This window comes from Plecotus auritus, assembly GCF_963455305.1.
Source record: "Plecotus auritus genome assembly, chromosome: 2".
NCBI classification, from domain to species: Eukaryota; Metazoa; Chordata; class Mammalia; order Chiroptera; family Vespertilionidae; genus Plecotus; species Plecotus auritus.
The window spans coordinates 171,095,966-171,119,345 of NC_137771.1; the positions used below are offsets into that span (position 1 = coordinate 171,095,966).

At 46.8% G+C, this 23,380-nt stretch overlaps 1 protein-coding gene across 24 annotated transcripts in view; it reads left to right on the forward strand.

Moving 5' to 3' along the window:
- Nucleotides 1–23,380, forward strand: part of KALRN (kalirin RhoGEF kinase) — a gene marked incomplete at both ends in the record, with an annotated part of 667,375 nt that overhangs the window by 206,417 nt on the left and 437,578 nt on the right. For all 24 annotated transcript variants that reach the window (XM_080657248.1, XM_080657225.1, XM_080657253.1 and 21 more), the window contains 2 exons: nt 6,280–6,354; nt 13,184–13,298. In XM_080657248.1, coding sequence (XP_080513374.1) covers nt 6,280–6,354; nt 13,184–13,298 — 190 coding nt within the window. The remainder of the gene's footprint in view (nt 1–6,279; nt 6,355–13,183; nt 13,299–23,380) is intronic.

Here is a 23,380-nt window from a genome sequence, read left to right on the forward strand (position 1 = left end):
GGGTTAGACAGAGTTTTAAGGGGCAGAATCAACAGAACAAAACAACTGAATTTATATTTGGGATGTAGGAGTGGAAGAATCTCGGATGTCACCCAGGTTTCTGTTTTGGTAACTCAGCGGATGATGGCACCAGCAATCAGGATGTAGAAGATACAAGGCAGCCAGGTTGAGAGCAGGGTGGAAAAGTGTTTGTTAGAATCTTAGTATCTTAAGTTGTGTTATATATGGAGTCTGGTAGCTTTCTGGTTTTGGGGAAATGGGTGCTAGGTATTTTATTAGGTTGGAGACTCTCAGAAGGCAGAGATTGGGTCTCCCCTCTGAGGAGACAATTGCCTGACGTGAGCAGTGTGTTCTCATGTGGAGCTCCCTGTGGTGGGGACACCTCTCCTTCCTCTCTTTTCCTTTCAGTATTGCCCAGCGTCCAGGGCTTTGTACCTGTGGTGAGAGTGCAGGTGTGATAAAGAGGCATAAACCAACTAGCTCCTCTGTCCTCCAGGGCCAGCTCAGAGATGGCATCTTGGTCTATACAAATGATCAGTGACAGTACTTATGGTACTGAGAGCAGTGAGGAAAACAAGACTGAGGGTTGGGGTAATGGGAGAGATTTGTTGTGAAATGAAAATATTTGATGCATGAAAGAGTGGATGAAGCTACCCAAATTCTGAGCAGTTTGGACAGGTATTATTCAAAAGCATTTCTACTGCCCTCCCCCCTCAAAAAAACAAAAACAAAAAACGCACACAAAGAAACAAAAACAAGACATGGTCCAGTCTCAGTGCCCTGGAAAGGGAGGTTAGCATTTTTATTCTGAAGCTGAATCTGAGCAATGGGCTACAGAGTAATGGCTGACTCTCTGGGATTCCCATGGAGGAGATGGGAGGGGTGATAAACAGCACAAGATCAGACTTCAGAGGTTCTGTTTAGATGAGGCTAAAGGATGCTTTTATCTATCTCTGCCTCTGAGGCCACTCTGGAATAGAAAAATGTACTTCTGTGTCAGGCACTTCCCCAAAGGTAAAATGCATGTGGATCACCTGGGTTTCTAATTAAAATGCAGGTTCCCGAGTTGGCAGGTCTTGGGTGGGACCTGAGATTCTACATTTCTTTTTAAAAATACATTCTTATTGATTTCAGAGAGGAAAGGAGAGGGAGAGAGAGATAGAAATATCAATGATGGTGAGGGAATCATTGATTGGCTGCATCCCGCACATCACCTACTGGGGATGAAGCCTGAAACCTGGCATGTGCCCTGACCAGGAATCGAGTCATGACCTCTTGGTTCATAGGTTGATGCTCAACCACTGACCCACATGAGCCAGGCAGAGATTCTGCATTTCTAGCAAGGTTCTCGCTGGCCGGTGATGCTTATTACGTTGAGTGGCAAGGCTGTAGGACTCACCTTTAGGAAGTCTTTCTTTTGAGCCCCCTTGTATTCTCTACGGGTGATGCCCTATCTCTGATAACAGCTCATTATCCTTTCTACATACCTGTCTGTCTCTGCCTGCAAGCCCCCTGGAGAGCAGGGGCTATCCCTTATTTGTCTTAGGATGAATAGAAATAGAATAGAAAACTGTCCAAATTGTGCCCAAACCAGGGTTTGGCCTATCGGGCTCTTGGACTTCTCTCTCCACTATAAGCCAGATTTCTTCCTTGCGGCAGACCAGTCAGTATTTCAGCACTACTTTGATGGAAGCTCCATGCTGGACACCACAAGGACAGAGTGGGAAAAGGAGGCAGAGACCTGAGCATTGGGGAATTCATCATCTCAGTGGTGGAACAGGGTTCAGGCCCACTTGAAGCAACGTTAGAATACTTACACTGTAACTTCTAAATACGTGCAAATGAAGGGAGTATGACTGAAAACCGAAGGAAGTAGAGCAATCCATGGGTGTCCTGGCAGCTTACACTTCCAAATGCCCAACCTTTAGTTGTTTGTTTCTTCACTTGCTGAAATTGGGATTGTTTTCTGGAGGAAGTTAGCATGGAGCACAAGGCACCCAGCTGTCCTGGGGACTCACTGCCATCCCAGAGCCACAAAACCATGGACAGGGACTGTGACACCAGTCCTGCTATTGTGCATGGGGCCACAGACAGGCTGGGAGCCAGAGTGAGCATGACTGGCATTGTCCGGCATGGAGAATGGTGACAGGACAATGCGAAGAGGAATAGGCAGCAGCAATGTAAGCGTAACACATTTGGAGCGAGGCGTAGGCAGAAGCGGGGCTTGGAGAAGACCCATGCTGGAGATCCTGGGGCGATGGCAGTGGCAATCTTTACTTTCCTAATAGATGCAGAGCATTTCAACTTGGCTAATTAACGGGAACAGCAGGCTGGTAATTCTGCCAGCAGCGGGACACGAATGGTGTGGGATTGGCGCTGAACGCCAGCGGAGCATGCCTTTGTCCTTAAGAGAAAACACAGTCCTCACATTGGGTCAGGTCCATGAGGGTGCCCTCTCATCCTTTTTATTCCCTTACAGGAACACCAAGGGGTTAGGGGCTTATATTTCTTTTCAGGCTTTCTTTAGAGGTAGCAAGGGGCCTACTGTTTCAACAGGCTTTTCTTTAAAGGGGAAGCTGGTGTATGGTTGGTCTAGAGCAGTGGTCGGCAAACTCATTAGTCAACAGAGCCAAATATCAACAGTACAATTGAAATTTCTTTTGAGAGCCAAATTTCTTAAACTTAAACTTCTTCTAACGCCACTTCTTCAAAATAGACTCGTCCAGGCCATGATATTTTGTGGAAGAGCCACACTCAAGGGGCCAAAGAGCCGCATGTGGCTCGCGAGCCGCAGTTTGCCAACCACGGGTCTAGAGTTTATAATCTGTGCTAGCAAACATACCTTATATCGGAGGTCACAATCACGGTTCAGGTCTGCCTCACAGACGGTCTTCCATCACTAGTCTCCCATTTTGGTAATTTGTGCTTTGAGCATCACAATCCCTAACCTGATTCCTGGGGAAGAATGGGCTGGGAGGCTAGGGAAGAGTTGTTTTATCTTCAGAAAGTACACTGAATCTCATTAGGGAATTTGTTCCCAGTACTTCCTTTCAAAGCTTATTGATCTGATCATATAAGGATGTTAACAGCTAATGAATATGAAGAAGAGATTTGGAAAGTCTCAATGCTGAGTGGTACTCTGGAGATCATCTGCTCAGATCACTAGCGCTTGGTGTGACGGATGAGGCCATTGACCTTGTGCAAGTCACTTTAGGAAGGGTTAACAATTCATTCACTTACTTATTATTTCATCAAATATTTATTGACCATTTACTAGAAGTCCGCCCAGACATGTACCTGATAGTGAAAACATGTCGCTATTTGATTGGTCCTGTTTGTGTCAGCCTTCAATGAACTTCCCCATTATTACAGATTCTGACAGTTGGTTTTACAATGGCCCTGGGGGAATTGATATGTAGGATCTTCAGTCAGTGCAAATAGGTTTTCTATGTGAGGTCACCAACTTCTGAGCTGCCGGGCTAATTAATTTAGCTCCACTTGGCCTTACCTAATACATATATTGTTGAAAAGTTATTTGTAATTCAATTCTGACAAATGAAAAACGAATTTAAACCACTTAGGCAGCTTTTATTTAAAGAGACCCCGGAGCAACTCCTTTTGTAATGTGAAAATCTTGTTATTGTTGCTGGAAATGATCGTCACCTAGTTAAGGATTTTCTAAATTTGGACATTTTAGGGTTTCTTATAGTGGTACAGCCTGGCAGATAGCACAGCCATGGTCTGAGCTGGATGGGGAGGACTCTGGCCCAGAAAGAGGAAGCCCTAGGAATCTTAGACCAGCTCATTCCAAGATACTGACATTTAGTGGAGCCCATGATTGCAAGCTGCACGGACAAGCTGCTCCCTTCTCTAGGGTCCTGGAGCCTGGAGGGGAGAAGGAAGTGTGGTGGGCATGATGAGTGGGTGTGAAGATGAGATTTGGAGCTTCCCCTCCTTTTCCATGGGTGGGAACGAGGAGGGAGTAGGATAGGGAACCTTTTGCTTCTGTCCCAGCAAATTCCGAACTCTTCCTTAAGGCTTGGGACTGTGTGGAATTAGAGTTCTCTTGTATATTTTAACACAGTAGGGGAGGAGAGGAAGAGCAGTGGAAAAATAGGACAGGAGTTTAGGAAAGAAGAGGATTATGTGGATTCTTGTTATACTGTAAAATCTCATTAGTTGGGGCCTTACTACTAGTATTTTTGAACTTGTAAATAATCTGGAAGAAGACAGGGCTGAAGTTTAGATTTTCATATTAAATTTCTTTTCTATAGCAGTGATTTTCAACCCTTTCATCTCATGGCACACATAAACTAATTACTAAAATTCTGGGGCACACCAAAAATGTATTTTTTTGCTGATCCAATGAAAAGTTGGTATAATTTTGGTCCATTAACCCCAGATGCCTATTGTTGTGTTAACTGCTGTCATTCTTATTTGACAAACTAAGGGAAAAGAGGTCAGTGCCCTGACTAAATAGTCAGGTATCGCATATTTTAAAAATTCTTGTGGCATATCAGTTGAAAATCACTGTTGTATAGAAATGAATAGTGTGTCTATTGATGTAGAGGAGAATGTTTTAAAACTGATGTATAGAAAAACATTTCATATATGAAAATAAGCTATTTTGATGCAGAAGCATCGTTTTACACAAACAATTCATGTATTAATTAAAGATGATCCTTGCCTAGTTGGTAAAGCCTGATAAAATGCTTCCTTACCAAGGAAGCTGAAACTTGTCCTCATTGCATGAGGATAAAAGCAAACCAACCTGTGTATCTATTTGTTATTTCTATAATAATTTATATTTATCCATATCAGTTCCTACTAGTGAGGTTTAATAGCTTTTCTGTGTTGGAAGATAAAATCATAGCCTAAAGATCTATAGAGACTAAGGGTAGAAAGTGCAAAACAAGGCTTAGAATTAAACTTTCTTTTTTATAGTGTTATTTTTTTCTATTGCCTACGGTTTTCTTAAAGTGAGCCTTGCAGTGGGTTCCTCCAGCATCAGGTACTATGGGCCAACTTGTAAAGAGAAGCAACTGATGAATGAAAAGACTCACTGTCTTCATTTAGTAAAAAATGAAAAAGAAGAAATAGGTGAAATTGTCAGAGACACACAGGAACTTTGTTTTGGATTAGGGCATGCCATCTGACCAGGCAACTGGCATTCGGGAGATATATCACTTCTATTCTAGGGTTGAGTGTGCAGTGGGCTCATTTCCCTTCCCTAGGCCAGTGATCTTAATCCTGGTTGTTGTCAAAATTCCCGACAATTTTGGATCTCTTGAACTTGTCAGTGTTTAGGGGTTCAGACAGCCCTGGGTGGGACTATCCTGCCCTGCATGTTTCTTCCTCTGTAGATATGCACCGCAGGAGAGTAAGTCAGGAGCAGAAAGGCACGAGCGGGTGTCCGTGGGCTGTGGTTCTGTCTCACTGAGCTCACACGGAGCTGCCTCTCTTCCGGGATCCCTCTGTGCCATGTCCCCTGTGGTGACACACAGCTGAGACCTGGGTGTGGGCCGGCTCTCCTGGAAGCTCCTTCTGGGGTACTCAGGGTTAATGACAGGGCCACCATGGGTTGACCTGGGGTTTGGGGTGTGTGGAAGCTGGTTCCTCTTTTCCCATGCATCTCACCCCTGGCTGGGTTGTCCTTTGCCTCCTGAGGCTACTGTTTCTCCAGGCACATGGTTATCTTCCATTCAGTGTGAGCCCCATGCCTCTCCCTCCAACCCCCTAACAGGAACTCAACTACACCCCAGAAAGGACTTTTCAACAGAGAAGCGAGATGTAAGTGGAGACGAGTTGCTGAAGAAGGGAGTACATTTTCTTCCCAGGAGATTGGTGTCTTTCACCTCCTGCTTGTTGAGGGCTGATGATGGCGACGTTGAAGGGGAGGGAGAGAGGCACCGAGAAGGGTATCACATTCAACTTCGCTTTCCATGTGGGGATTTTTTTGCGGTTTCCTTTCTCTGTTCACAGAATGAAGACTCACAGTTGCTGTGCCACATAGAGGAAAGACAAATAGAATGATTTAGGGCATTGTGGTCCCTCTTGATATTAATGACCCTGTTCAGATATTTGCTGCATGTTTTCTGTGTACCAGACCCTGGGCTGGTACTAGAAGTGGACCCTCTCCTATTCCATTGGGCCGGGCTATAGGGCCTGAACAGGATATGACTTTCTCGCCCATGGTGTGGTTGGGAGGCTGAGGGTGGGGCCCAGGGACTCTGCCACCTGGCCTCTTTCACCCTGATTCCTTGTCTTGTTGTCCCACAGGTTCTTTTCGGAATGATGGTTTGAAAGCTTCTGATGTCCTTCCCATCCTAAAGGAAAAAGTGGCCTTCGTTTCCGGTGAGTGTCTATGGAACTTTTCTCTGCGATGGACCCAGAGAAGCTGTGTGCGCACGCACACACATGCACATGCACACGCACACACACATGTGTGGCATTCACTTCTTTGTGGGCTAGTGGGAGAGAAGTGCGGGTGGAATGGATTCTGGAAGCAGCGGCTTCCTCTCTACAGAGGCAGAAAGAGAAGGGGGAGCTCTGGTTCCAGCTGGGTGTTCTGGAGGATGCTTACAACCACAGGGGGGTGCCCCCCACCTCACACCCCACACACATACATCTCACCCTGTCCATGCTCCCAGGCCCATCGGGCCCACAGGAGCCACTGAAGCCCCTTGGAGAGAGGCTCCACCTGGCGGGGTCTGTCCACGTCATAATTCCCAGAGGTTTTATTTGGTTCATCTCTGAATGGGTCATGGACAGGATATTAAAATTTTCTGTCTCCTTTAAAAAAAGTGTTTTATTTATTTTTAGAGAGAGAGGAAGTGGGGCGGGGGGGGGGGGGAGAGAGAGGAGAGAAACACATCTATCAGCTACCTCCTGCGCATCCCCTACTGGGGATTGAGCCCGCAACCCCGGGCATGTGCCCTGACTGGGAATTGAACCTGGAACCTCTTGGTCCATGGGATCATGCTTAATCCACTGAGCTCTATATCCTTCTTATCTCTCCTTCCTGGCAAAGGGAGCTCAAGTGAGTGTTTGTATCTATATATTTATTTTTCTGAATAGTGACTTCCAAATATTTATTTCTGACATCTCTCTCCAACCCATCTTGTGCACCTGGGCCTTTTAAAGTCTAATTCAGGACTCAGCAAACTATAGCTTGTAGATCAACCACTTGTTTTTTCGTAAATAAACTTATTGAAATGCAGCCATGTGCATGTGTTTAGGCAGTGTATTTGTTTCCTTTTGCTACTATAACAAGTTGCCAGAAACTGGATGGCTTACAACAACAGAAATTTATTTATTCTTTTGCAGTTATGGAGGCCAGAAGTCCAAAATCAGTGTACTGGGCTGAAATCAGGGTATCGGCAGGGCTATGCTACCTCCAGAGCTCGAGGGGAGAGTTTGTTTCTTGCCTCTTCAGCTCTGGTGGCTGTCAGCATTCTTGGGCTTGTGGCTGCATCATTCCCACCTCTGTCTCCATGCTCACAGTGCCTTCTGCAATTCTGTCCATGTCAGATCTCCCTCTGCCTCACGGTGAGGAAACCTGTGATTGCCTTTAGGGCCCACTCTGATAATCCAGGATAATCTTCCCATCGCAAGTTTCTTAACTTAATCACATCTGCAAAAATTCTTTTTCCAAATAAGGTAACATGCACAGTTCCCAGGAATTAGGGCCTGGTATGTTTGGGGACAAGTCTAGTGAGAAATAGTTCCGGCAGAGATAGATGGCCATAAGCCTAACATATTAACTATCTGGCCCTTTAAGAAAAAGTGTGGTGACTCCTGATGTAATTGAAGCCAAACTCTAAGGTGCACCAGCATCACTCTGGGTGCCAGTTCTAGGGCTTCATATATGCCTCCTGGATCAGAATCTCTGGCACGGTTGGGGGATGGCAAAGTGAAGAGCCCAGGATCACATTTAAAGAAACCTGCTCAAGTGCTTAAGCCATGTGGACTGACTTTGGCTTCTGGATGATCCTGGTCATCTACAAGGAGTGGCAGCAGAATGACAGGGAAAGAACCAGCACTGTCCCACAGTGCAGGGGTTCCCTGCCCAGGCAGTGCTGGTCTGGCTGATGGGTGACTGCCAGAAGGGAGGGAAGGGAGGGATGGAGAGGGTAACCAAGCAGCAGGTGTCTCCCACCTGACCAGAGGGAAGAAGCAAGTCCAGTGATTCAGCGTCTCGGAGTGGGAGGTGAGGACAGAGTATGAGATGCAAGTATGTAAGCCTTTGCAAGGTACCATGTGCATTCCATATTACTATGATTAGTACTAATACTACTACTACTACCAGGACTTCATTATTGTTGTTGCTGGTAAAGGAGCGTTACCAGGAAGCTGCTTGTCCCATCAGTGTTAGGTGCTTGTCTGTCTGTTGGGTAGTGAGCCCTTGTCCCTGAAGATGAGTGAAACACAGGCTGATCCCTGGGCAAGATCACGTGGCAGCGATTTTAGCAGGAGTGGAGACGGAGCTAAGACAACCTCCAAAGCCTTTGCAAACTTGTATCTGAGTGCTTGCTGGGCACGAGGGAAGATCTTGAGAAGTCCTGGCGGCCACTGGGCAGCATTCGGCCTCTAATTTTGCTGCTGCCCATCATCTGGCCTCCCAGGACATGGCCCAGAGCCCTCTGGGGAGCCCAATCTTTTCTTCTTCTTTATGGCCTGAGCCTATAACCTGATGTCCTCCTTGTCCCCTGGGTATCCTCCTAGTCCTGGTGCTTCCTCTACCTGGAGTGCCTTCCCCATACCTAGTCTGAGCCTCTCTTCCCCTTTCCAAGTCAGTTCCCACTTTGCCTCCTCCAGGAGGCCTTCCTGGCTTTAAAGCATAGTCTTTGAGCCCCATCTTGTTCCACATCAGTTTGGGGTATATGAATGTGGACATGGTACACTTTGACATGGCAACTCCTGCTTGATTGTCCGTGGTTTATTTTTCCCCCGTGTGATTCAGCTGGACCTCTGGGGCAGGGCCCAGCCAGCCCCCGAGAAGAGCTGACTAAGTATAGGGAGTTGTCCTAATGGAGCACCGTAAGCAAGGTGCCAGGAAGGCATCTAGTCAGCGTGAAGCAGGTAGATGCTTCCCAGAGCAGGACCAAGGCTCTGCACAGCTCACGCCCATGTGCCCGTGTCGGTCGAGCAGCGTGGAATAAGTCTTATTCATGCCCAAGGGCTTAGGGAACATTGTCCTTCCGTGCCTGGGAGGGATGCTGGGAGCCCCAGGGAGATGACTGCCTGCATCTAAAACACAAAAATAAATAAAAAAGCTCCTTGTATCCTGAGCTTTTAGAAGACAAAACACAAAATAAGACAAATTAAAGAAACCCAGAATTAGATAACGCAGGGTAGCAGTTGTATTTGTTTCTGAGAAGAAAGGACTGTAGGAAGGCAGTGAGCAGAAAAACAAAACTGTTGATTGTGCCCGCCCTCCTATGCTGGGCCCCCAGCAGGGCCAGGGTACAGGAACGCAGTGCTGCCATGGGAACGCACATTTAGAATAATCCAGTCCAGCCCAGCGGCTTCTGCACGTGGGCGTGTGCATGTGTGTGACGGGATCTGGGACTGCCTCATAGAGCCTTTTTGTCCCAGCCAGGTCCCATCCTGCTCCGTCATTCATAAGCTCCCCCTGGGCCCTCCCCCTGGTTTCCGTTGTGTGTTATGCCTCCCACTCACAGTACCTACTATCCCTTTTATCCAACCTTCTTGTGCAGGGTCCATTGCATCCTGTTACCTTCCTGTGTGCTCACACTCCCCTTTTGGCCACCTCCTGACGTCCCTCTCTGCCATGGTTCCCAGGGAACCTGTGCTGCTGTGGCACAGTCTTGTGTGCTCTAGGGCTGTGTCTCTCAAAACGTGTTCCATGGAACAACAGTGATCCTCAAAAGAGAAAATGGGGTTCTACTCTCAGATACGTTTGGGAAATACTGCATAATGCAGCCCCCCTCTTAGAAATCTGCCATGTTATTAAAGCACATATCCGTGGAGCACATGAGAACATTCCCCTTAAAATTATTACGATATCCATGAACATCTGGCAGAACTAAAGTTACTTGGCCCAAACTTCAGTATGATTCTTTAGATGTGCTTTTCTTGTCTTCCCCCAAAACTACCCTGATCTGCTGGCCCTGACTCCCCCTGAGAAAAACATAAGCAACATTCCCCTCCACCTCGGTCAGGGAAGCCTTAACTCTCCCTGCTCCCACCCCGCCTCCTCCGCAGCCCTGACTGGCCCTGCCCCAGTGGAAGGGAGTCAGTGCCGGCTCTAGAACATCAAAGCAACCCTTCCCTCTTTATTCTCTACACTCCTGTCCTGCAGCTTCTATCACCAAAGCCTTGCACAAGTAGACAAACAGCAGGTACTTGATAAGCAAGGGAACGGTGCTTTGGAAGTTCCTGCCACCATCTCCATTACCTTTTCAAAACTTGGCCACTTTTGCCTCCCACCCTCTGGGGCCCACTGCCCTAATGCACACTGACTTCAGGAGGGGGTTCTCATTTTTCATCCCTGCCTTCCCCGTCTGTAACTTTAGCACCCATGTCAGTTATCGATCGAATTCTATAGCTTTGCGGTTGCTCAGCTCTCCACCTCCCTGCCATGGCCATGCACATCCAAGACCTTGACCCTGACATATCTGCCTGTGGCCTGCAGCTCTTACCTTTGACCCTTTCTGACAATCCCCTCTCAGTTGGGAGAATATGGATAGCAGATGAACAAAGCATGCCGTTCCCTCTTTCCTGGGAGCTCATAATCCAGCAGGATGTTTCCTACCCTCAGTGGTCCCTGCTCCACTCCAGGCATTGGCTCCACTCTGCCTTTGCTCATGTTAGAGCCTGGCATGGGCACCATGGCCAGACCTTCCAGCAGAGCCCTCACTACGCTCCCAAACCCTGCCACCTTCCCTTAAGCCTATATCACACCCAGTCTTCATTCTCTGGGACACTTGCCAACCGTGGCCCATTCCACCTCTCTCCCAGCACCTCAAGCCTCCCTGACCCTTGGCAGGTGATCTTATCTCCTATTTCATTTAAAGAACTGTGTTCCCCGTGTAGGCCAAATCCCTCCCTCTCCATACTTTCCTGTTTCCTCCTCCCTCTTTGCATTCTATTAGCCTGCTGTAGGACCCCCAGCTGCTCTCGTACCTGCTCTGAGACCTTGCTCCATCCCTTGCCCCACTCTTGCCAGCATAGTGATTCTCTTCCTCTGTGCTTATTCCTCCTCTTCTTCCTATAATCTTGGAAGGTCCTATCCTTTCTGAAAAATATCTGGCTTGATCCTGCTGCCCCCTCCTGACTCCTTATCTATACTTCCTGAAGGGAGGGGATTGTATTGCCTCAGGCTTTCTCCCCTCACTCCCCTCCCCTGCCATCTGGACCCTTTCCCAGCCGTGATTTTGTGAAACTTCTGTCTCCAAGGACAGAACTGGCTCTGGCTCAGGGAGGACACTGCCAACAGCCCTCCAAACTGCTTAGTTAGCCTTTGCCAACCAGACCAGCCTGGGCTCCCTTTTTCCCATGACTCTTCTCTTAAGCTGTCCATGGCAGTCAGGAAGGAAGGCAACAGTTGCCGCCTTTAAAAGCACCACCTGAGTGAAAACCCTTTGAGTGAGGGAAAAGCTGGAGGGGAAGGTCGAGAGTGTGGGGACCTCCTGGCTCTCAGGAAACCTTCCATTCAGTCCTTTTGCTTCCTTTCCTTTACCTGGAAGGCAGCTGAGGGTGGTTATTTGTACAAAGAACCAGGGTGTACGATATGGAAGGTCTGGAGCTGGGGGCCTGGATTCCACACAAGTCTGCCCTGGTGCAGGGCTGGGGGAGGGGGCAGTGCGGAGACAGTTTTTCCTCAGAGCACGTTTCTTAGTGGCCCTGATCTTATGTGATCCTTTTCTCCTTGCAGCCTCCTTATTTCCTCTCTTCTGGAATGGATTGTGTTTTTTTTTTTGTTTTTTGTTTTTTGTTTTTTTTTTTATTGAGCCTCCCCTCTGTCTGTGTGACTTCAGGACCCCACAATCACAGGGAAACATTCATGCACTCACACTTGGGCTCTACCTTTGCTTGCAAGAGATCCTTTTTCCAAGGGCTAAGCTTTAAGCTTCTTTCCCTGGGGGTAGGGGGAGGGGCATGGGCATACCAACCTTCCCTCCCTCTTACATTAGATTCCCTTGTGGGCCCTGCTCTGGAGGATGTGAGAGGCTGCCTGACAAGCGTGTGGGGTGGGGGTCTGTGATCAGGACACAGAGGTTTTCTTTGTGTGATAGTCGGTACCTGTAAAGTCATGGTTGGCGCACCTTAGCTTTGTCCCCATCTAACTCTCCTGAGAAACTTGGCCCTGCTTCCTAATCATACCACCCCTTCATGAACTTAAAAATTTAAATAAAATTTAAGCTCATAGAGTAAATAGTGAGTAGGAAGCTTGGAAAAGAGAGAAAAGAAAGGGCCATCATGTCAAACCCCAGCCTTCTAATAACAGCACTTCTCATCATTTCAGTGTACTCCTTCCAGCTTTTTAAAAAATGTGATATGTAGAAAACATTCATAGTGTGTGCAATGCATATGTAGCGGTTAAGACCTTGAGAATCTTGGTTTCTAATAAAGATTCATGTGCTCCTCCAGCAGGAGGGACAGGTGGCACCTCAGGCAGGCAGGTCCTGGACTGTGTAGAAAGCAATGTCTTTTCTATGAATCTAAAACCTCCCAGCAGCGATGCCCGGCTGGATGCTTCAGGGGCTCTTACCACGGTAGTCAGTTAATCCCGAGCACTCCCACCTCACAGAGCCCTGTGAGGGGAAGTACATTGGAGGTTAAATTTCCAAAGACTGTCAAGGGCTTGCTTTCTCAATAAGAATAGTTACACCGCCTTCACTATTATTTCACATTAGTAACGAGCTTTATTTTTCAAAGTGCTTCCCCACATGCCATCATCCATCCTTACAGCAGCCCTGTAATGTGGTCATTTTTATTTTCATCTGCATTTTGCAGATGAGGCATCAGAGAAGTCAAAAGACTCGCCCAAGGTCACAGGTGTTACCACAGCCAAATCCCATGCCCCTGTCCGAGGTGACCAGGCTTCTCTGGGCACCATGCTCCTGCCTGTTTCTTCCAGCACGCAGATGGAACTCTTAGCCTCTGCAGCACGCTTTCTGGCTGGTTTTCTCATACTCACCCCTCTCCCTCCCTGCAGGGGGCCGGGATAAACGAGGTGGGCCCATCCTGACCTTCCCTGCTCGCAGCAATCATGACAGAATAAGACAGGAAGACCTTCGGAAACTCGTGACCTATTTGGCCAGCGTGCCAAGGTAAGGTGAAGGGGCATGTCCCGCAGGGGACGGTGGAGGGGATCTGGGCTGATGCAAGGGAGTTGGAATGAGCCTCCACCCCTGCCAGAGGCCGGGGGTGTTTCTGCCCTTGTAGTGGATTCTAATGATTCCTGGAACATCATCAGCCATTGTTCATCGCGTTCCCATCAGTCCCATTGTTACTTCTGGGATTCCTGTGAGTGGAGTGGGAGCTGGAAGTGGGATCTGCCGGCAGAGGGGAAGGTCCCAGGCTCCGAAGACCAGGACTGCGCCTGGAACCGGGGAGCGTGGCCTGGGGAGGAGGGCTGGAGACCCTGCTGTTTCCTTTGGGGAAATGGGAACTCTGAGTGATTACACTCTGGCTTGTGTATTGGATAATTTTTAAAACCTGTGGCTTGTGAATATGTTTTTGGCTTTTGGAGTTTGGGTCAAATAACTCCACTTGTATCACTCAAGAGGCAGCCTTCAGCTCAGTCTAGGTTATATATTTCCAAGGGAGGTAATAGCGCCACCAATTGGTGCTGGGGGAAGCAAAAAACTTGCTCCTTTATGCATTAAGCACAGCTTTATCGTACATACAGCATGTAAACAGATATATCGTATATTTGAATTACTAAAATTTCATTGGGTGGATGATTAAGGAAAAAAGTATAAAAAGTTTTATTGGGGGTAAGGACAATGATAATAAAATAAACAGATTGAGAAACCCTGGTTTCTGAGTGTTTCTACTAGTAGGTGGTGCTGGCCGTAGAGGTTGGTGGAGGGAGACATGCCAAAAGCATGGTATATGTATATATGTATAGTGGTCTATGCCTTTTAAGGAGGGAGAGGAGAAGTCTCTGCCTAATCAGAGAATCATAGAATGTGAGAGCCAGAAGAGCCCCAGAAGTAATCCAGGCGAATGCGTGCTGTGGTCTGCTTAGGAAGCAGGGTTGAGATGGGAGAAAGTTGCGTATGGGTGTCAGTGGCAGAGCTGGGCCCAGGACTAGGTCCTCCTAACTGATGCCCAGGGCTCTCTGGACCCTCACAGCGATGAGAACTCTGTTCTCTGTCTCCTAGTGGGGCTGGAGCCTGGCCAGTGTTTGTGTGGAAAATAAGAATTAGTGCCTAGGGCTTTCAGAATCTTCATCTTGTGTCTGTGCATTTTATAGGAGAATTAGTCAGTTACAGAGAGGAGCTATATATTCAGCACTGTCTTTGCTGGACAGCCCTGGTTACTTCTTGAACATGCTGATTAAGTTCTTGAAGAGGTGTCAGGCGAGGCAAGCACTACATTTGAAAGAGCCACAGGGGAGGCAGATGTAAAGGGACAGGTGGATGGTGATGGGCAGGTGGTAAAGGGGATTTAAGAGCAGTCATCAAATGCTTGGAAGGATGTTGAATAGAATGAGGAGCCCTGAAGAGCTCCAAGAAGAAGGCTGTGAACAAATAGGCATAGAATAGTGTCTGTTTTTTTTCCTTTATGATATCCACTGGAGACTAGAAAAATGACAAGAGATCTTAAGCTCCAACAAAAAAAATTTGGATAATATTCAAAGAAAAACTTCTAAACTTTGTACGTAAGACTTTGAGCTGAAGGATAGAATACAAGACTTCTTTTGTACAGGTCTTTATTCAGTAGAAGTATTCCCATCTGTCTTGGGTAAGGAGATGGGCTAAATAACCCGTGATTGATCTAGGTAATTTAGCCATCTAGGGGCTAAGCAGTTTTAAAAGCACCTTTTCCCTGGTACATGAACAGGCATAAAACCAGGCATTTTCTAAATCAATTTACAGGAAAACTTTTCATGGGGACCCATAATGGACTCTCAGTTCTTTTAGAGCCAGAAAAAATTGGGATCCCTGGGGACATGAAGGTTTCATTTTTTTTTCTTTTTGGTATGTTTATCACATCTCTGCAGCTAATGCATGCTCATCTTTTCTTTAGAATAGAAAGTGAGGGAGTTGGAAGAACACTTTTCTTCATTCTGACTTGTTAAGTAGAGATGGGATAAAATAGATTGGAAGCAATTAAAAAGGCAAAGACTTCCGCTGGTGAAGAGGAATGAAACCCAAGAGGGTCTGAGAGGAAGGTCATGAAAAAGGAGAAACAGCACATTACCACTGAAGGAATATGCTAGATGCAGGCTCTTTTGCTTCCCAGAGGGTGGTCGCAAGCACGGCACCCTGGGCTCCTGAGAACAGAGAAAGTTCTCCCAGGTTCTGGCAGGTGGGAGGCAGTAGTCCTGTTGCCACTTTCGGTGGGAAGAACTGTTCTGGGATGCTTGCTGCCTCTCTCCCGGGGGCCTGTGCTCACCTGGAGTGTGGGTACCTGGCAGGCTGCAGAGTTTACCAACTAGTCATGCCCACTCTGTCACTTCCTAACTCTGCTGGCTACAAGTTCACATATGAGGACTGTTGGAAACAAAACCTAGAACAGAACTGTTCTGGAGGCAGTGAAGGCTGGAGAGGGAAACTGAAGAACGGAACATGTCAGATAGTGTTTGCCACCCTTCTCCTCAGCCGTGGCTTTGGGAAAGAAGGGAAACTGAAAATGAATAGCTAGATTAGGTGGATGATACTGATGGAAGAAATGCTCTATTCTAGGCCATGGCCCAGGAGACTAAAAGAACAGGCTCCTGTGATAGTGGAGGGTGTTCTACAGACTGGTGTGACCGTCTGTAGGCAACATTTGACATGCATTTATTCATTCTTTATTTAGAGTCTCTATGTGCCAGGCAGCTTGAGGATTCATGGTGAGAAGGAAGAAATATTTGAGAAAGTTAGGGAAAACCTGGGTATTTCCCTACCCAGTGCAGACCAGTCACCATAAAGAGCAGTGTAATATATGAATTGGTAGCATCGGAGATGAACAGGCCAGCAGAAGACAAGCAAATAAGGATCAGGAAGTAGTGAAAGAGGATCCTGGAACCTAAGTAACCATTTATTATTATTATTATTATTATTATTATTATTATTATTATTTTATCCATAACCATTTATCCCCTCTATGCCCTCTTCCACCACCACCCATCCCTCCCCCCTGCAATCACAACACTGTTGTCCATGTCCATGAGTTATCTCTTTTTTTTTTCATTGTGCTCACTCCCTCTATCCTCCAACACCCCTACCCCCACAAGAGCTATCTGCCTGCTCTCTATCTGTGAGTCTGTCTCTATTTTGTTTGATAGTTCATTTTGGAACCATTTATCTTAATGGTCAATTTTGGGCACCATTCTAGAATAGATGATTAAACAGATGGTGGTGATAATTTAGAAATGAATGGGAAGAAACAGTCCCACTGTGCTCTGTGAAAGCCAGGCCATGCCAGGACCACCGCATCCAACTCTGCAGCACTGGACTCCGCCAGCCTATTTTATGAACCGTGACCATTAGAGAATACTGTCAAGGGAACAGCACATTGAGAGATTGCAAACCGCGTCTCTGCAGTTGAAGGATTGAAGGACGTCTTCTGGAAGGAGTGAAAAATGGGAGAAAAATGATTCCTGACTTCAGGTAGCAGGAGAGCTGCCCCCAGGATCAGGGAATAGGCACAGTGTCTGTGGCATGAATGGGGAGAAGTTAGAGATCAGGCGTGAAGGGAAGGAAGAACCTGCCCATGTGGGAGCTGTCCAGCAGCAATACCGCTGCCTCTGGAGAAAGTGAGCTTCCTGCCACCAGAATCTGGATGACCTTCTGTTAGGGATGCTGCAGAAGGAGTTCCTCCGTGGGGCTGGAGGCTGGATTTTTAGGAAGCTTTCCTGCCTTGAACTGTGTGTTTCTATAATACTGAAAAAAACAAACACACACACACCAAAAAATCATAAAATCTAGGACCTCAAAACAGAATATTACTACCCCACCAACATACACTCCCTTTCTCAGGCTCCCTAAATAAGTAAGGCCTAATTTCACTTCAGATCTTGAGTGCATCTTAAATCCTAAGAGAATTGCTTTCTAGTCTCCTTGGACTCTGGGTGGGAATTTTGGAACATCGCCTGGGACCATCCCAGATCATCCTGGGTGTGACAGTTTGGAACAGTCCTAGTTACTCTTTTGGGACCCATATTAGCCTGAGATGAATTCTTTCCAACTTCCCTTTCATGTTCCTGATAAGTTTGAGCAAATACCTTCTGTGTCTTCTCCAAACTTTCTACCATTTTGTGCTGAGGAATTATAGAATATCAGGGTAGGAAGCCTTAAAAGTCTTCTTTTAAAAAAATTTTTTTTAAAAATATATTTTTATTAGTTTCAGAGAGGAAGGGAGAAGGAGAGAGAGATAGAAACATCAATGATGAGAGAAGATCATCGATTGGCTGCCTTTTGCATGCTTTCTACTGAGGATCGAGCCCACAAACCAGGCATGTGACCTGACTGGGAATCCAATAGTGACCTCCTGGTTCATAGGTCAGCGCTCAACCACTGAGACACACTGGCCAGGCACCTTAAAAATCTTCTAATTAAATTTCCTAACAACTCTTTTTACTCAATTCAACAAATATTTATTGAGTGCCTGTGATAAGCCAGGGCCTGGATAGGAATCTCGAGTTTTTCTGTTATCTTCTCTGACTGTCATCAATCCTATGCTTATCTAGCTTTTTTGTTTTTCTGGCCTGCTATCTGCTTGCAGTTACTTGTACATGAAAGGAGTAGAGAGGAAATACTCAGATACAAGCAGCTGATGAGTGTCCCTAGAGACTGAGAGACAGGATAGAAAATCCAGCCCAAGGCGGAGCTCACAGTGTGGAGTTGGCCATATGTTTGAGATAGGATTTTCTAAGTATCAAGTAAAGAAATCCTGGGTCATTTTATTGCACTGAATTCCTCCTTTTCATCATCATTGTTATCCTGCTTTGTCATGATCATCTTTCTGCTGCTCCTAAGGGCACCACCAGTTGTTAGTGACTTGATGTATCTGCCACTTAATTCTGTTCTTAGCAGCATGGCTGAGGTGCTAAGTGTTCTGGCAAGGAATGCAGGTGTCATATTGGTGAGGAAAGATGACAAGAAATTAAGATGGGACATTCTGCAATGCCAGTCAAACCAAGGTGCCAATATGCACAGCTTATTATTTGATAACATTTGCTCTTGTTCTACCGATTTCTGTTAGAGATAGATTGGGCTTATAGCCAGCACTATTTTTGTGCAGCATCACCAGAAAAGTAGAAATAAGCAGAGAGCCAGAAAGACAGTTAAAAGATGAGGAGGTAAAAACTGCAAGTGTTTCCTCCCACTATATTCAGCATGAAAGAGCCCAAGCTATCCACGCTGTCATCACTGAATGTGTTTTGTTCTAAGGGCCTATTGAGATTTGTTGTTGGTGTCCTGACCTTAAAGGAGGATGTGGGGAGTAGTGATGGAAAGTCTCATTGGTCCTGTTTCTGGACTTTCCATCACTACTCCCCACATCCTCCTTTAAGGTCAGGACACCAACAACAAACCTTGCTGAATTCCCTGTTCCCTGATGCATCTCTGTAGACCAAGCATGTCAGACTTGCAGCCAGCAGGCATGAGGTCAGCTGGCCACAAGTTTGACATGCTTGTGGTAGACTGTCCCTTCGTTAAATTCTCTGAGATTACCCAGGTTGAATAGCCATGTGTTCCCGGCAGAGAAGGAGTGGAGCTGTGACCTGAACCCCCATGTCATGCCATTCTAAGATGCCTCTTTTCCTTTTGCTGGGAGGGTGTGCATGGCACCGATGAGGATGACCACTAGTAACAGTAGTTATTATGATTGTGTGTTCCTTAGCAGCAGAGTAGAACACCATTTGCTCTTTAGGGTTGTGTTCTGCACAGCCAACAAGAGGGACGTAACTGATATTACTCCGAAGAAATTATCTAGCAATCTCTCAGTAGCACCCAGGCACTCAGTACTTGTCAGTCTGGTATAGTTTATCACATGTTTTCATAAAAAAAAAATATTGTTTAGTTTTGCTTGTTTTTGAGCTTTATAAAAATGGTATCATGTCTTAGGTAGTTTTCAGTGAGTCACTTTTTAAAATTATTATGACATGCAACAACATGGTTGAGTCTTTAAACATAATTTTGAATGGGGTAAAAAGCACTTAATGCTTCCTACCCCTGGAACTGATCTGGCAAGTCGTGATTATTATCTTTAACTGACCTCATTTCGCTTTGATAAGTATTTTACATGCATTAACTTAATTCTCACAGCCCTTTGAGATGGGTATTATTATTCCCATTTTACATATGAGGAAACTAGGCTCAGAGAGGTTAGGTAACTTATCTATGCACACACAGCCAGTAATTTGGAGCCAGGTGGTCTAGCACCAGAACCTGAGCTTTTATGTGATGAGGAGGTCAGAATGAAGGAGGCAATAGTAATGGAGTGCAGGCGATAGATTTGGGGAGGCGATAGATTTGGGTAGAGTCTGATGGATGGGCTAAGGATTGGATTGGAACAGGACAACCAAAGAGGGTGGTAAGGAGATGAGGGGTCAGACACATGTAATGATGGTGGGCAGCGGCTACCTGTGCATCAGACCTTCTTTCTCTAAGGTTCTCTCAGCACTCTAAGTGCAAGGTTGATGTAGGTGGGAAATGCAGGTGGCAATTGCCTCACACCTGGGTTTCTGCTGGCCAGGGCAGCGGTGGTGACTGTGGATGTGCAGGACAATGGAGGAGGTATGGGAAACCCTAGACTTTTTCCCCCAGGTGTTTGTGTTCAGCTTTATACAAGTAAACATTGCTCATTTATGTTCATCTGCAGCTGATAGTCACGCATGCTTTACTGACCAGATTACATCAAGAGATGTTGTGAAAAAGCAAAAGCACTTAAGGACATGGGAACTATTTAAAGAGATGAGTAAAAGACCATCAGTAGCAGGGACCCTGAATTCAAAGCCTGGATTAGGGTAGTAGTGGGGTCTCCACTGTATACCAGGGGTGGTTGTCCTATTCAGTTTCCTTCAGTCTGGATGTTTCTTTCACTCAGTCGCCTGCCTGGTTCTACCTCCTGCACAGCTCTGACGTCAGAAGCATAATTTTGGCATTAGTTAGCTGCCAGCTGATCAACATTTGGAAGTTGGTCCACTGCCCTGACCATGCCACTGCTGGATCAGACAGGGCTGTGCCAGCACAGTCTGGATGGTGCTGAGGGTTGAGGGGCTCATGGAAATCTTATGAAACCAACTGTGTGGGGGGTTGAAAGAGAGCCAGCACGATGTTTCAAATGCAGAGATAAGCATTTGTGATTCCCTGGAGAACAATAACCTAGACAATGAGAGGCGGAAACCATGTGGTCATGAAGTAACAATGAGAAGCAGCTCTGGTAATTCCAGGAACCAGTAAATGACTTAGGTGATAAATCAAGGGCTCAGCATTGGACATAGGGATTCCTGATTGAGAGGGGTTATTGTTTTTCCTTCACACATGCCTTCAATGTGACCTTTAGGAGGGAGTGGAACTGTGGACTAGTAGAGGAGGAAAGAGGGAGTTTGAGGGAAACTATGGATCCTTGGAAATTATACAGGGGATTGCACCCCAGAAAGAATGAACCCCAGAATCCCCTGTAGGAGGAAAGCTGTGCTTGCTTGCTGATAAATTTGCTCTCTTATAAAAGACATGAAGCTGTTTCCAAACACAGTGGTAGTGTGGATTACATGACAACATATATCCAGCTCAGGACTTGGCGCACAGAAGGGGCCGATGGCGAATGGCAGTTTCTTTCCCTCAACTTGCTTGGAAGTAAGGGTCTTGTTTTGTCACTTGTCTCTCATTGTCCCTAGCACTGCTTGGTCAAACTCAGGGTTAGGGTGATGGTTCAGGTTAGGATTAGAGCCTGTAGGCATAAGAGTAATAGCAGCAAGCTCAGTAATACCTAGCAGGCTTGTAATAAATAATGAATAAATGAATAAATGAATGAATATATATGCCCAGTGATGCGATAAAATCTTTATTTCTTTTAGTAAATAGAAAAGTATTTCTTTATTATAGAAAACTAGAGGCCTGGTGTATGACATTCATGCATGGGTTGGGGGTGTCCCTCAGCCCGGCCTGCACCCTCTCACAATCTGGGACCCCTCGGGTCGGGTCCCTAGGCCTGGCTGGTGATCAGGGCCTATCAGGGCTTTCGTTCCCCTGACTGCTGGCAGCTGGCCCCCCCCCCACCCCCCCCCCCACCGCTGCTTGCAATCTGTGCAGCACTGCCCCCCTCCCTGCCACTGGTCACCTCCCTCTGTGGGTGACAGGGGTGGGGTGGGATTGCTTGGCTGGCCTGGGCCTCCCTCTGTGGAGTGATCGCGGAGCACCCTCCCCCCTGCCCCCATCGGTTGCACCGGTGGCCTGGGCCACCTTCTGTGGGGCGATCGTGGGGTGATGGCAGTGGCCTCTCTGACCAATCGCATCACACCCACCTTGGCTGGCACACCCACGTGTCAGTGTGGTCGTCTGGAAGGTCATCCGGATAGTCATTCTGCTGTTCGGTCATTTGGTCTATTTGTATATTATGCTTTTATTATTATTATAGATTAAGTGCAGAAGAATATAAAGAATTTTAAAAATGCTTGTAACTAGCATCTAGAGATAGTTAAATATGTTGACATATTTCCTTCATTTCTTTAGAGCTTTTTACTTTTTCCCTTCTCTGATTATTTTATTGAAAACTTTTCTAAAAAGACTAGAGGCCCGGTGCATGAAATTCATGCCCGGGGTGTGTGTGTGTGTGTGTGTGTGTGTCCCTCAGCCCAGCCTGCACCCTCTCCAATCTGGGACCTCTCGAGGGATGTCCGACTGCCCGTTTAGGCTCTCCCCTGCAGGCCTGGTCACCCCTAACTGCCCTCCCCTGTAGGCCTGGTCCCCCTCAACTGCCCTTCCCTGCAGGCCCGGTCGCCTCCAACTTCCCTCCTCTGCCGGCCTGGTCACCCCTAACTGCCCTCCCCTGCAGGCTTGATCACCCCCAACTGCCCTCCCTTGCAGGCCTGGTCCCTCCTAACTGCCCTCCCTTGCAGACCTGGTCCCTCCCAACTGCCCTCCCCTGCTGGCCATCTTGTGGTGGCCATCTTGTGTCCACATGGGGGCAGTCATCTTTGACCACATGGGGGTAGCCATCTTGTGTGTTGGAGTGATGGTCAATTTGCATATTATCCTTTTATTAGATAGGATAGAGGCCTGGTGCACGGGTGGGGGCCAGCTGGTTTGCCCTGAAGGGTGTCCCGGATCAGGGTGGGGGTTCCCTTGGGGCGTGAGGCGGCCTGGGCGAGGGGCCTGTGGTGGTTTGCAGGCCAGCCACGCCCCCTGGCGACCCAAGTGGAGGCCCTGGTATCTGGGATTTATTTATCTTCTATAATTGAAACTTCGTAGCCTTGAGCGGAGCCAAGCCTCCTGCTCACTCCATGGCCGCAGCCATTTTTGTTGGGATTTATTTATCTTCTATAATTGAAACTTTGTAGCAGAGGCCAAGGCAGGCCAGGGCTGCAGGAGCTTGGTTGGCTTCCTCCATCGCCAGGGGCAATCCAAACCTCCTGCTCTCTTCAGCTCCGTCCTTCCGCCATTTTTTGTTGGGATTTATTTATCTTCTATAATTGAAACTTTGTAGCCTTTAGTGGAGGCCTGGGCTCTCTCTGTGGCCACAGCCATCTTGGTTGGGTCAATTTGCATACTGGCTCCTGATTGGCTGGTGGGCGTGGCTTGTGGGTGTAGCAGACGTATGGTCAATTTGCATATTACTCTTTTATTAGATAGGATAAGAAATGATTCTTATCAGCAATTAATTCTTGTTCAGATAAATTAGTCATGACCACCCATGACAAGCCCAGTACATTGCTTTATGAGGAACTAATCCTATTTATTCAAAGACAGTTTAACACCTGGGATCCTGATTTGTTTTTCATTGTAAAATTTAAAAGTGTATAATGTTTATCCCTTTCTGATACAATACATAGTATATTTACATTGTGGAAAGTTTATTAAATTATGTGTCCATAAAGTTTAATCACATGTATACACATATAACTGCTTTCATTATTAGACTTTTATTATATACTAGAGGCCTGGTACATGAATTTGTGCATGGGTGGTGTCCCTTGGCCTGGCCAGCGATCGGGGCTAATTGGGGGGTGGGAGGAGGCGAGGACCTAAGCCAG